This window comes from Galeopterus variegatus, unplaced genomic scaffold, assembly GCF_000696425.1.
Source record: "Galeopterus variegatus unplaced genomic scaffold, G_variegatus-3.0.2 Scaffold143, whole genome shotgun sequence".
In the NCBI taxonomy this organism is placed as follows: Eukaryota; Metazoa; Chordata; class Mammalia; order Dermoptera; family Cynocephalidae; genus Galeopterus; species Galeopterus variegatus.
Window position 1 is genome coordinate 1,078,164 of NW_007726254.1, and position 14,856 is coordinate 1,093,019.

General features: G+C 42.6%; 1 protein-coding gene across 1 annotated transcript in view; it reads right to left on the reverse strand.

Annotated features, from left to right (window-relative positions):
- NFX1 (nuclear transcription factor, X-box binding 1) overlaps positions 1-11,891 on the reverse strand; it is an 86,662-nt gene extending 74,771 nt beyond the window's left edge. Inside the window, exons 1-2 of the mRNA XM_008590985.1 lie at positions 11,814-11,891; positions 7,522-8,529 (exon numbers count right to left, since the gene is read on the reverse strand). Coding sequence (XP_008589207.1) covers positions 7,522-8,529; positions 11,814-11,838 — 1,033 coding nt within the window. The 5' untranslated portion in view covers positions 11,839-11,891. The remainder of the gene's footprint in view (positions 1-7,521; positions 8,530-11,813) is intronic.
- Between the last annotated feature and the right edge of the window lie 2,965 nt (positions 11,892-14,856).

Here is a 14,856-nt window from a genome sequence, read left to right on the forward strand (position 1 = left end):
TACTGTATTTTCCATCACAACACTTAAAATTATCTGACATATCCTATATTTTACGTATTTTATATTGCTTATTATCTTTCTATATAGAATGTAAACTCCTTGAGGACAGAGATTTTTAAAGTGGTGCCTGGGACTCAGTGGGCACCCAGTAATTGTCATATAAGTGAGTAACAATAATAAATATAACAAAAGGTTCCAGAAAGGTCCTAGAAAGAGAAACAGTATAATTCTTTCACTGACATATTAACCTTCCCTTCAGTTTGATCAAAACATATCTAACGTGTAAAATATGGTATTGTCTTGGAATAGCTCTGTGCCAGTGAAACATGAAATCATATTTCAGGTCCAAGACTCTTGCCCATGCTGGGTGGCAGCACTGTCCTGACAAATGGCTCTTCTTCAGTCCTAGTAGGCCTTCTCACTAGAGTTGCCCTATCATTTCTCAGTTACAACTGCATCTATTCTATACTTCTAGTTGCACAGCTTATCAGTAAAGCGGGTGATGACCCATTGAAATAATCAGAACAGAGACCTAACTGAGCATTGACTGCAAACTTTTCAGATACACCATAATAACTGTTATAAAGAAAAGCTTAAACAATCCTGACTTGAAAAATCTAGGAGTAAAATGACATTTTTCAGCACCACGCTCAGCCAGTGAGCGAACCGGCCATCCCTATATGGGATCCGAACCCGGGGCCTTGGTGTTATCAGCACCACACTCTCCCGAGTGAGCCACGGGCCGGCCCAGTAAAATGACATTTTTGAGACAATCAGTGGAACTCAATTGTGGACCAGGTGTTATATGATTTCAAGAAAGTATTGCTAATTTTGTTAAGTGTGATGATAGTACTGTAATTATGCAAGAAAATGGCTATTTTTTAAAACAGATGCACACTGGAGGTATATGACAATAAAAACCTAATATCTGGAATTATCAGAAAATAAGCTGATATCTGGAATTTACTTTAAAATATATCTGCAAAGAAGGCTGGCTGGTTAGCTCAGTTGGTTAGAGTGTGGTGCTGATAACACCAAGGTCAAGGGTTCAATCCCTGTACCCACAGGCCGCCAAAAAAATTTTTAAAAAAACAATAAATAAAAATAAAAAATATATATATCAGCAAAGAAAAGAAAATGAATATATTAAACAAATGAGAGATTAAATGTTAATGTATATCTATTTTATGGCATATTATACATTAATTTAAAATAAAATTTATAAAGATTTCTTAATGAATGGGAAAATGTAATAAATAAAAAAGGATAAAAATTATACTATATGATTTCAACTATAAAAAAATGGGCATTGAAAAATTCTATCAGGAAATAGAACAAAAGGTTAAAGTTGATTATATCTGGGACTTAAGGTAAGTTATCCATTAAAGTAACTTTAATAAGTTACCTCACTAAAGGTAAGGCACCTATTTTTTAAAGTTAATATTCATATAAGCATGGTCAACATGTTTAAGGTGGTCTTGCTGAGTCTGAAGTGTATGTCAGACATCATGTATATTTATGTAAGTCTAAAGCTTGTGGCAGCACTTATGGGCTGGAGGTATAGGGTTAGAAATGTGTACAGCATAGGGGCTGGCCCGGTGGTGCACTGGATAGTGCACCGCTTGGGAAGCGCGGCGGCGCTCCCGCCCGAGGGTTCGGATCCCACATACAGACCGGTTCCCGCTCACTGGCTGAGCGAGGCGCGGGAGCAACGCCGAGGGTTGCGGTCCCGTTGCCGGTCCCCGGTCCGGTGCGGGGGCAACACTGAGGGTTGCGATCCGTTGCCGGACACAGAAAAAGACCAAAAAAAAAAAAAAAAAAAAGAAATGTGTACAGCATAGAGGCAGTGATTTAAAGTACAGAACTGGGGCCGGCCCATGGCTCACTCGGTAGAGTGCGGTGCTGATAACACCAAGGCCACAGGTTCGGATCCTATATAGGGATGGCCGGTTAGCTCACTGGCTGAGTGTGGTGCTGACAACACCAAGCCAAGGGTTGAGATCCCCTTACCGATCATCTTTAAATAAATAAAGTACAGAACTGGCTAAAATCCCCCAAGGAGACCTTATCAAGTGAGACGAACAGAGGGAGATAAAACCCCAGGAAACACCAACAGTTAGGAAAGAGGTGGAGGAAGAGAAACTTGAAGGCTATAAGCAGGTTTTGTCAAGGAACACAAGGAAGACTGTGTGGTGTCAAAGGAGTCAAGGAAGTCACACTTCAAAAAAGACTCCCTCTTTGTGTCAAACTCAGAGAGAAATCTGGGATAATGACTGAAATACATCTGTCCACTGGGTGTGGCAAATAAGAAGCCATTTATAACCTCACCAGTAGCTCTCTGAGTCAAGTAATGCTAATGGCAGAGGACAGAGAAGTGAGTCAAAATAGGGAGGAGGAAACACAACAGATCATTCTCAATTAGACTGGAATGGAAAGAGATGAAACTTATTGTGAGGCCACGTAACGGGAAGTTTTTCTTCCAGAGGGCAGAGCATACTTGGGAAAAGCTTCAGGTTGAGAAGCTGGGACAGTAGATGGGAAACGGTTGATGAAAGGAAACAAAGGAGAGTTGGTCTGTTAGGTCACTTGGTTGGAGTATGGTGCTGGTAACACCAAGGTTAAAGGTTCGGCTGCCCATACCGGCTAGCTGCAAAAAAAAAGGGGGGTGGGGGAATAAAGGAGAAGTCAGAATGAGAGATAAGGAAGAACGGACACAAATGTTTCAGAATTTGCATAGAGAGCAAAAAGTTGAGAAAAGTTTGCCTGATGGTCTTCTCTTTCTCAGTGAAGCAGGAGGCAAGGTCTGCTGAGATTGAGGGAGATGAGTGTTAGGAAGGTTTGAATAAGAGTTGAAATAGCTTAGAGTAGTCTTAGATGAAAGTGGGAAGGAAAGCTGACCAACGTCATACAAGGGGAGATGGGCAGTGCTAAAAGCCAAGTGAAGTTGGAGACGGCTATTCAAAAATATTTACTGAGAACCTACTACGTGCCAGGCACACTTTCAACAATAAGGACATATGGTGAACAAAACAGGCAAAAATCTTCTGCCCTTAGGAAGCTTATTATCTAGTGGGAGAAGGTAGACAATAAACAAATAATGAAAATATGTAGCATCATCAGATAGTGATAAGCGCTACGGAAAAAAAATTAACTAAGAAAGGATAGGGAACATTGGTAGTGTGGGAAGTATTATAGTTTTAAACAAGGTAATCCGGAAAGCTTCTCTAAGAAAGTGAATAAATTTGCAGCAGCACCAAATCTGCATGGTTATGTGATTTCCTAGAACACATCCTGTTACCCAGATGCCGAAGGGGAAAGGGTGAATTTTCCAGAATAAGATTCTGCCAAATGGCTTGGCAGAAGGAAATACTTCACATGACCAATGATAAGGCCCAGCCTGAAGAGAGTAAAGAGTGGCAGGAGGCTGGCAAAATTGGTAGTTGGTGTAAGAGGTTGAGAGAGCCACCACAGGCCAGAAAGTGGAACCTAGGACTTAAAGATTTCAGAGATGGGGCATTCCCAGGGTTATTTCCCTGGGAGTGGGTATGGAGATAGAATGAAGGTGAAGGTCACTGCAGTTGAGAAGACCAAAGAACTTGAGGCGGGCACAATCTATAATGATCATTAAAGTCATCCAGAATAACAGCAGGTTTTACAGTACATCATTCTCAAACTTGAGCATGCATTAGAATCACCTGGAGGTTTGATGAAAAATAAGATTGCTGGGGGGCTAGCTGGTTAGCTCAGTTGGTTAGTGTGTGGTGCTGATAACCCCCAGGTCCAGGGTTTGATCCCTGTATCTGCCAGCAAAAAAAAAAAGAAAAAGAAGATTGTCGGGCCCCACTCCTGGAATCTCTCTTTTTTAAGTCTGAGGTGAGGCCCATGAACCTGTATTTCTAACAAGTTTCCAGGTATTGCTGATGGCTGCTGGTCCGGGAATAAACTTTGAGAACAACTGAGGTAGAGAAAAGATATAGGCAAGATGCATCAATAAGTAAGGGCTGGGGCTGGGAGATTTAGTAAGTGGTAGATGACAAAGGTAAGGAGACATGGTAAGTGATACAGCACTAGCTACAAGGAACAGGGATTTTGACACAAAGGTAGAAGAATAATGGCTTAGAAATGACACTGAGGAAGACAGAGCACACTCCTCCCATCTTTCAGAAACTAAGGAAAGTGAGATAAAGGAAAATAACAGGCTCTGAAAGGCTGTAAAGAAAGTGGTGAACTGAGAGAAGGCCATAGGTTAATAAGAGCAGAAGCATGACAAAAACATTAATAACGGGATTTTTTTTTTTTTTTTTACCACTGAATGAGGGATCCAGATAGTCTGAGAGAACAAGAGCAGTGCTAGGTTCTTTTAGCACAGAATGAGCAGCCACTCTCAAATAACCATGGAGACTTACATTTGGGGTGATCCTTTCTGTCCATTCCAACCAAGCTTTCATCACTACCACTCCACCCAAACTGCTTTTATCAAGGCCAATAACCTTCGCATTGCCAAATTCAATAGTCAATCTGCAGTTGTCATGTTTCTGGACTTAGTAGCATTTGGCACAAGTGATCACTCCCTCCTCCTTAAATCTTTTTTTAATTTGGTATTTAGAACAAGGTTCACTTCCTAGCTCAATTGCTATTCATTCTCCATCTCCTTTGCTGGATCCCTGTCTTCCAATCTTGAAACACTGGGGCTCAGTCCTCAAACTTTTCTTCTTCTTCTTCTTTTTTTTTTTTTGCAGATGGCAAGTAAGGAGATTCGAACCCATGAACTTGGGTCTATAAGGCTATGCTCTAACCAGCTGAGCTAATCGGCCAGCCTAGACTTTTCTTCTTTAACTACATTCATACCTTAAGTGACCTCCTCTAGTTAACTAAATACCATATCTGTACTGACAATTCCCAAACTTAAATCTACAGTCCAGTTCTCTTCCCTGAATACCATTACTTTATATCCAACTCCCTACTTAACATGTCCATTTGGAAGTCTAACAGGCAACTCAAAAACATTTTTTGGGGGGGATATAGCTGGCCATTTTGGCATCCGTACCCATATCAAACCCCATAACCTCATTGTCATAAGGCTTTACTCTGAGTAGTATTCAACTGAGCTAACCAGCCATCCGCAGGCAACTCAAATTTAAACAAATTCTTTATCTTCCCTGGATGAGGAGTAAATAAAACAAAACAAAAGCAAAAACACCTTTTCCAGCAAGAAAAGATTAAGAAACTGTCACAGATGGGAGGAGACTAAGGAGACATGACTAAATGCAATGTGGTATCCTGAAACAGAAAAAGGGTATTAGTCTGTAGTTTAGTTAATACTATTGTACCAGTATTAATTTCTTAGTTTTGACAAAGGTGCTATGGTTATGTAAAATGTTAACATTAGAGGAATCTGGGTGAAGGACATACGGGAATTCATTGTACTATCTTTGCAACTTTTCTACAAATCTAAAATTATTCCAAACTAGAAAGTTGTATTCTTTTTTTTTTTTTCCTTTTTGTCTTTTTCCGTGTCCGGCAACGGATCGCAACCCTCAGTGTCGCGCCTGTACTGGACCGGGACCGGCAACGATATCGCAACCCTCGGTATTGCTCCCACACCTCGCTCAGCCAGTGAGCGGGAACCGGTCTGTACGTGGGATCCGAACCCTCGGCGGGAGCGCCACTGCGCTTCCCAAGCGGCGCACTGTAGCAGTGCACCACCGGGCCAGCCCAGAAAGTTGTAAAAACACACACTTTTTCCTCTCCTAGGCTTTACTACTTCTGTAAATGACAATTCCATTCTTCTAAACTGCTGAGGCACACAATTTTTGGTATCATCCTTAACTCCTCTCATTCTCGTGTCCAACGTCCAATCTATCTGCAAACTGTCAATTTTACCTTCCAAATACATCCGAACTCTAACCAATCTCACCTTTTCCACCACTACTACTTCAGTCCAAGTTTCCTTTATCTCCACCTGAATTACTGCAGTAGCCTCCTAACTCACCCCCTTGCTTCCTTAGAGTCTCTCTGCACACAGCAGCCTGAGTGGTCATTTCAGAATGTAAGATCGTACCATCCCTCTTCCCAAAACCTTCTAGCAGCTTCTCATCTTCTCACTCAGAACCAAATCTAAGGGCCTCAGATAATCCAGCCCCTGATATTTCTGACATCCCTCTCCTGCCCCCCTCTTCGTTGCTCACAATGCCTCTACCCCATCTAAATTTACTCCTTTCTCTGACTGGAATGCTCTTCTCCAGAGAATCACATGGTACACTTCTGTACTTCATTCTGGTCTCTGTCCAAATGTCTCATCAAAGAGATCAACCTATCTAAAATAGCACCCCTATCACTCTGTCCTTTTAACCTGCTCTATATATTCATCCTTTATCACCACTTACATATTAAATATTTAAGTGCTTTCTACCTGTCTTCCCTACCAGAATATAAGTTCCATCAGTATTCCCTGTACCTAGAACGATGCTTGGCACACAGTATTTACTCAATAAATATGAATGAAGTGTTCTCAAGAATAATGTGAGGATGTAAGACCCTCAGAAATTTGTTAGGCAGAATTCTAAGATGGCCTCCCAGATTCCCACCTGGTGTGCACAACCTGTTTGTTAGGCAGAATTCTAAGATGGCCTCCCAGATTCCCACCTGGTGTGCACAACCTGTTTGTTAGGCAGAATTCTAAGATGGCCTCCCAGATTCCCACCTGGTGTGCACAACCTGTTTGTTAGGCAGAATTCTAAGATGGCCTCCCAGATTCCCACCTGGTGTGCACAACCTGTAGAATCTCCTCTCCGAGTATGAATGGGCCTGACCTTATCAGGTGAGCCGTTTTTAAAGAATCTAACCATATGATCCAGAAACCCCACTACTGTGTATATACCCAAAGGAAATGAAATCAGTATGTTGAAGTGATAGCTGCACTCCTATGTTTATTGCAGCATTATTTACAACAGTCAAGATATAGAACCAACCTAAGTGTCCAATAACAGAGGAATGGATTTTAAAAAAATGTGGTACCTATATGCAATAGAATACTATTCATCAAAAAAAAAAAAAAAAAAAAAAGCATGAAATCCTGTCATTTGCAACAACATGGATGAACCTGGAAGACATTAGGTTAAGTGAAGTAAGCCTGGTAAAGACAAATACCATATTGCATTTAGAAAGACAAATACAGGAGCATGGTTCTGAGGGCTTTAAAAAGAGAGAGAATGAGAGGTTAGCCTCTCTCTCTCTCTGCTCCCATTTTCACAATGTGATACCCTGCCATTACTGTCGCCACCACCAAGACCTTCACCAGCTGTGTTCTCTGGACTTCCCAGCCTCAGAAACTGTAAGTGATAAATCTCATTTTCTTATGAATTACCCAGTTCCATGTATTTTGTTATAAGCAACAGAAACGGACTAAAACAGTACCTTTTTATACTTTCTGATTTCTAAATTGTGTGAATATATCGGTTATTAAAAAATTGAAATAAAAACACAAAAACAAAGTATTTCTGCCCACCTAGGTAAGCTTACCTGTGTGCGTTTCCACATTCTTTAGCACATGGTTCTGTTTGCCTCGGGGGAAAGGAGATATTACTTGAGGATCCAGCCTCCTTACAGTGCGTTTCTCTTGGTCAACCCTTCTGGAAGACTTGTTGGCTACTGCCAAGTTCCCACTGTCACAGGCAGATTTTGTTGGTCTTTCACTGAGATTATCCTTTGGAATGGGGGCCATGTTGTTCCTGGGTCCTGCATTTATATGTCGCTGGCCCTCTTGTTTGGGTGGATTCCTGTCTGGTCGTGGCCTGGCCCCCTCCACTTCCCAGGGAGGCGTTTTTTGTGGGTATCTTCTCTGCTCGTTTCGTCTGGCCCCTAATCCATCCAATACTCCTTTTCTAAAGGATGCATCCAAAGAGTCAGGGTGGACAACCCCTGCCGGTTTGTTATTTTCAGGTCCAGCATCATCAGGTTTTGGAGTCATTCTGTTACCCCACTCACATTTGAGTTTTCCCTTGACTTTTGATCCTCTACCATAGCTATATACAAATTGCGTTGCTTTTTTAGGTTTTGCTCCCCTGGGATCTGCGCCAACAATTTCCTTCTCTCTCTCAGAAGGGCTGTGTTCTCTGAGGTTTGTCCCACTCTCTGATCTGGTCACATTTTCTAAGCCAGCTATATCTGAGGTCTGGTCAGCAAGACCTTGTGCTTTTTTGACTCTGATATGGTGCTTTTCACTCTTCAATTTCTGCCAAGGTTGATTCTGAAGGCCATGGCTCTTGGGTGATTTATTAAAAGCAGAGGACTGGAAAGAAGTCTGTTGACTCTTAGGTTTGCTCCCTGAAGGATGATAATTGTGCTGATGAAAAGCAGAAATGTCATCATAATGAACTTGCCTAGAAAGTTGACAGGGAGGTGGTGAACTGTAATTTCTTCTACCAATCTTATTAGAGTCCAGCCTCCTTTGAGACCCACGATTTAGACCAGAATTTTTTCTCTCCTGAGGAATGAACTCAGCAGCATCCGTACTGAATTTAAAAGTACCTAGAACATAAGAAATAGATATGCCAGTAAAGAAATTAATCTGTCACCTATGAAGCCCATAAGAAACTAAACCATATCTAAAAAATATTTTTCTAAGGACTTTGTATAAAACAGGCTCTTGGTGAGACCTATGTTTCCTGTAAAATGATGGGTTCATGGAGGTGCTTATGGAGGACTGATCATCATGGGATCATCCACTAGCCACATCAAAAGCCACACCAAAAGCCACTGACAGCTAAGAGTTGCTGAGTAAAAATGCTCATTTGAGTCATCAGGCACTTTGTATAAACGCATTTATTTTATCAAAAAAATACGGTCAGTTAACAGTTCAGGGATGAGACATCAATCATCAGGTTCCATGTGGTTTTTCAAACTCTAAAGTAGCATCATGTAATAACAAGTAAGCAGGCTTTGAAGTCAGCCAAAATGAGTTTAACTTCTGGCACTCCAACTCATGGTATGAGCTTAGAGATAGCACTTGACTACTTTTAGCCTAGTTTCCTCATCCATGATAAAGGATAATACTTATTTCAAAGGGTTATCAAGAAACTTAAATGAAATTTCACATAGATAGTACTTAGCATAATGAATATATTATTTTTCATCTCTTCCCCCTAGGAATATAATTTGGATTTTCCATACATAACTTCTATAATATGTTCTAGAATCCTACAGTCTCAAAAATTAAGTATACTCCACTTCAACCCACCCATTTTTCTCCCCTAAGATGCCTCCTTGTTTATACAGTCAACTCAGTTCCTGAAGCCCGAAGATGTAATGATTTGCCTAAGGACACAAAACTAGTCAGTAGCAAAGTCAGAACTATGCATAGTATATAGAATATACTATGAATAAATAGGGACTGGAAGACATGGGTATAAGTTCCTGCCCATCACTTACTGTGGCTTTATGCAAGTTACTTAGCCCCAGTTTTCCTATATGTAATGGAGACAGTAATAATCCCTACATCAAAGAGTTGCTGTGAAGGGTAAAGCAAGTGGTTAAGATGGTACTTTATTATTGCTTTTAGGACTACAGACTATCTGAAACACAGACTAGAGCATGGATGGGTGCAGTGCAGAGCCTGTGGATTTCAGGTTTAATAATATAGCTTAACATTTATCAGTTACATAATATGTGCCAGGCTCTATTCTAAGCACTTTAAATGTGTTAACTCACTTAATCTTTACATTCTTGATGAGAAAACTGAGGCACACAGATAGTAAATAACCTGCCCAAGGCCACAAAGGTATTCCAAGGCAGACTCAAGAATCCAACTCAGGATGTGTGGCATTAGAGACCATGATTTTACACAATGCTACACTGACACGTTGGGCAGCAAGTACCATAGAAACACTTAGTGAAGAACTGAACAAGCTCATAAAGGTCACAGGGTAACCTCTCACTCAATCCAGGACTTGTCCTGAAAGCTTTCACATAATCAAAATTTGGGGGCTCGGGGGTGGAAAGCCTCACAAAGTGGCAAGAGGATCAGACAAATTCAGAAGGTGGCAAAAGCGTTCTGGAAACATAAGAGGTAACTTAAAGGTGGGAATGGGTAGATTGGGTCAAGGGGTACTGTGTAGTTCTCTTGTGCTTGAAGAAGCAAGGCTGGAGAGAGGGGCAGAAATAAGGTCAGTAAAGTTGTCCAGGTAGCCTGGCAAAGGATGGGAAAAGGGTGTTCCATGTTGAGCAGTAATGAGTTGATGCAACCAGAGAGTCCAGACAGGGCTGCACCTACTTATATACAATATATGTTCCACTAGACATGAGATAGTAAGCAAAGCCCTCAGAAAGACCCGTAAGAGACAGAAGGAAGGAAAAAAGGACATACAAATCAGGAAACCAGACCAAAGAGAGGACTGGAGACACTCTTTTCTTTCACTATTATAAGTAGCTGGAAGTTACTGAGTAAACATGATGTCTCATCACAAAAGCCTGGCTATCGGGCCGGCCCGGTGGCGCACTGGAGAGTGCGCCGATTGGGAGCACTGCGGCGCTCCCGCCCAGGGTTTGGATCCCATGTGGAGACCGGTTCCCGCTCACTGGCTGAGCACGGTGTGGGTGCAACACCGAGGGTTGCGATCCCGTTACCGGTCAGTAAAAAAGACAAAAAGGAAAAAAAAAAAAAAGCATGGCTATCATACAAGTAAGTGGTACCCTTGATCCAAGATAACACAGCAGCACAGTAGGTGTCCAACAGGCAGGTGGAGCAGAATAAAGGAAAATCCAACTGGTAGATTATAAAGTCCAGAGACAAAGCTCGTATTGGAGAGTCTGCCCATGGGCAGAAAAATACTCCCTGGACTGGGCTGCTATTTAAGGACCTTGAATAGGGATGGGGGTGTCAGCTAGAGATAATGCCAACACAAGAACATGGAACAGGAACTAAAAGCAAAACCAAACTAAAGCACAAGAGAGGGAATAGAGAGGTCTTTGAACTAGGGGACTTTGCCACAGTAGATGCCTTATGAAGTGGAAGTGGTAACCTAGGGCACAACATCAGAGGCCAACAAAACTTTTGGTTCACTTTTATATTTATGTAAATGTGCACTAAGGTGTGATGCAAAATGTTTCTTTTTGGTCGTTGTCTAAAAAGTTTGTAAAACACTGATTTACAGTACACAATGAAGGAAATGGAAATGGATGCTATATTAACAGCCAGATGATACTATCTCTACACACAGAGGCAACCCCGGGAGGGTAAGTGAGCTAACAATTATGGAATAGGTACGGTACGGGAGGGGAGCCTTCACAAGAATGAACTTATTTATTCCCAACTGACAAATGAGGAAACTGAGACTCGGTCACACAGAGTTCGTGGGAGGCTGAAATTCTAAACGACTGGTGTTCGGCTGCGCCAGCGCCGCCACCCGGGGAGGGACGAATACTCCCTAAAACGCGCGCAAAGCCGCTACGCGTCGAGAGCCCGCCACCGTCACAGGGAGTGACTCGGCCGGAGCCCGCCTGTCCGAGATCAGTGCGATGCCCCAGGAAGGCCGGAAAAGAACCCTGTGGGAGGGCGACACACCCACATCGACTCGCTGGGTGCCGGGACAAGTACCTCCTCCTCGGAAACCCAGCTGCCATGCTTCATCACCCGGTATAGGATGATGGAGATCTCCGTACGCACGACGCGCGTGGCTTGGCCCTTCCGAGACACTATCCCCAACTCGAGCACACGCCACTCTCGCGATATGAATGGCTAGAGCCCTAGGACTTCGTCACTGACCCAATTTCCGCTCCCTGAGAGGGGCCCAGTCCCGCGAGTGCCAGGACAGTACCTGAGAAAGGAGGTGCCTCCGCCATCCCGTGCTGCAGCACCTAAAGGGAGCCCTGCAGTCCAACTAGCGCTGTCACCCGGTCACGTGTCCCGGACTTCCGGCGCCGCGAGAACATTCGCATCTGCGCGGGGGTGGGGGGGTTAGACAGCTACGGAGATTGCGCGGCGCGAATTTCCTGTGCGGCGCATTCGTGATGTCATGCAGACGCGCCAGGTGTTGGGCGGAAGAGACAAGTAGCTAGAGGTGGTAGGGGTCACGTGAGGGTGGGTAGTGACTTGCGAAATCGTGTTTTTCTTTTTAGATTCGCTGTGCTTTCTTGCTACCATGCCCTTCTCAAGTGCTGCCCAACCAACTTCAGGAGTCAGCTCAGACATCACCTTCTTCCTAGAGTAGTTTAGATTTAAGGTTAAAAGAAACCCAAACAACCACTAAGTCAAAAGGCAATCTGGGAGAAAAAATCTGCAAAGCAAACCTTAAAGGGCGAATATACAATGAACTCTTACGCATCAGCTAGAAAATAAACCGCAAATATAAAATGGTAAAGAACCATAACGAGCAAGTGACGGTAAAACAAATATAAACGGACACTGAAAATGCGGGGAAAGTTTGGAGTCACTGATCATTTTTAAGGTACAACTTTTTTTTTCTTTTCCCGCAGCTGGCTGGTAAGGGGATCGGAACCCTTGACCTTGGTATTATCAGCACCATGCTCTAACCCAGTGAGCTAACTGGCGAGCACTTAAAAGTACAAAATTTTAAATAAGTGCGTGGAGTTGTTTTGTTTCGTTTTACTAATCAGGTTGGATAAAGGACTTATAAAGGCAATTAACAGGAAAATAAATTGGCAGTAATTATGAAAAAGCGTCATATTAAAGAAACGCAGAATTTTAAAATAAGTTTTTAGTTCAGTTTTTGCTTAGGTTTGGTTTTGCGTGTTATTTCCAGAAATTAAAAATATAGCGAAGATGTCTCTGACCCCTTTGGTCTTGGGAGTAGCACCTCCTTTTTTTTTTTTTTTTTTTCCTTTAAATTTTTATTTTGTCAATATACAATATAGTTGATTATTATGGCCCATCACCGAAACCTCCTTTTAATGCCTAATCCCACATACTATAGGAAGTCCATTCTACTAAGTATCTTAACCTGCCTCCAACCCAACAGCTCTGGGGATCCTTTAGGAATTATTATATTTGAAAAATGGACCCAGAGCTTGCTTGTTCCCAAACCCAGCTCTCTTTCTTAAGACCACTGCTGTTGTGGGATTTTGTGAGACAATTCTGGCAGACTCTTTATGGGCTCCTATGAAATGCAGAATGCCTCATACTACTTGGTCTCAAGCACAGATACAGGAACCTCCTTTAGTTCCCCAAAGCACACGAAGACCAAGGTGTAACGTTCAACAAAATTTTAATGAAGGCTTGAGGATTACAAAGGCCAGTGCAGAGAACAGTTTACAGATGACATCTAAAATTAACTGATCCTGGGCCGGCCCGTGGCTCACTCGGGAGAGTGCGGTGCTGATAACACCAAGGCCCCGGGTTCGGATCCCATATAGGGATGGCCGGTTAGCTCACTGGGTGAGCGTGGTGCTGATAACACCAAGTCAAGGGTTAAGATCCCCTTACTGGTCATCTTTTAAAGAAAAAAAAAAAAAAAAATAGAGTGCGGTGCTGATAAAATTAACTGATCCGGGCCGGCCTGTAGCTCACTCGGGAGAGTGCGGTGTTGATAACACCAAGGCCCCGGGTTTGGATCCCATATAGGGATGGCCGGTTTGCTCACTGGCTGAGCGTGGTGCTGACAACACCAAGTTAAGGGTTAAGATCCCCTTACCGGTCATCTTTTAAAAAAAATAAATAAATAAAATAGGTTAAGATCCCCTTACCGGTCATCTTTTAAAATAAATAAATAAATAAAATTAAATTAACTGATCCTAGGAGCCCAAACTTGACTTCAAGTCTCTGCCTATATTCATAAATTCTACTTGGCAGAGCATTGGCTAATCTTCACCAATAGAAACCTCCAGAATCTTCTCACCAACACTCTACTATGAACCCAGAAACAAAAAATATTCCCCTATTTCCCCATCCATCAAAGGCTTTCCTGAAGGGCTGGCCCATGGCTCACTCGGGAGAGTGCGGTGCTGAAAACACCAAGGCCCCGGGTTCAGAACCCATATAGGGATGGCTGGTTCGCTCACTGGCTGAGCCTGGTGCTGACAACACCAAGTCAAGGGTTAAGATCCCCTTACCGGTCATCTTTTGAAAAAAAAAAAAAAGGCTTTCCTGAAGTGACTGACAGTGGGAATATCCATTCCCTTCAGGGAGAATCATACCTCCACCCAAAGTGTAGCCTCCATGGGCTAAACAAAACAATCACAGTTATTGTCGGGATATTTCCCAGAGTCTGACTTATTTAATCTTAACCAATACCATGAGTGGGAAACTAAAAGTTCGGGAAGTGTTGCACCAAGCTCTGTCCACTTTCCTCTACTGAGAAGCAAATATCTTCTCAGAACAAGCCTATGCTCCTTGCTGTCATTGTCTTCCAGTCTTCTTTAAGAAAGTGCTTGTGGTACAACATATACAATTCTTGAAGAATACATGATAACTCAAATATAGAACAGTTTAAAAGGCAAATTTAAGAAAAAATTATCTAATTATGTAGAACATAGTTCTGCCTGAACTATACCATGGTATTTGCATGACTAGAACACATTTAAATGTGAAGCGTCTGAATTTGTAAAGTAATTTGCTGGTTCAGGTTTGCCCAAGAACATTAATTCATTCACATATGTTTTAGTGTACAGTCTGTCGTTGTCATTGCTTCAAGTGCTGGAAGTAAATGGTGAAAAAGACAGACATGGTCCCTTCCCTCATGAAGTGCATTGTCTAATAGGGGAGATGAAAACTAGGTATACAAACAAAATTAAAAATTATGTTAGGGGGCCGGCCCGGTGGCGCACTGGATAGTGCGCCGCTTGGGAAGCGTGGCGGCGCTCCCGCCCGAGGGTTCGGATCCCACGTACAGACCGGTTCCCGCT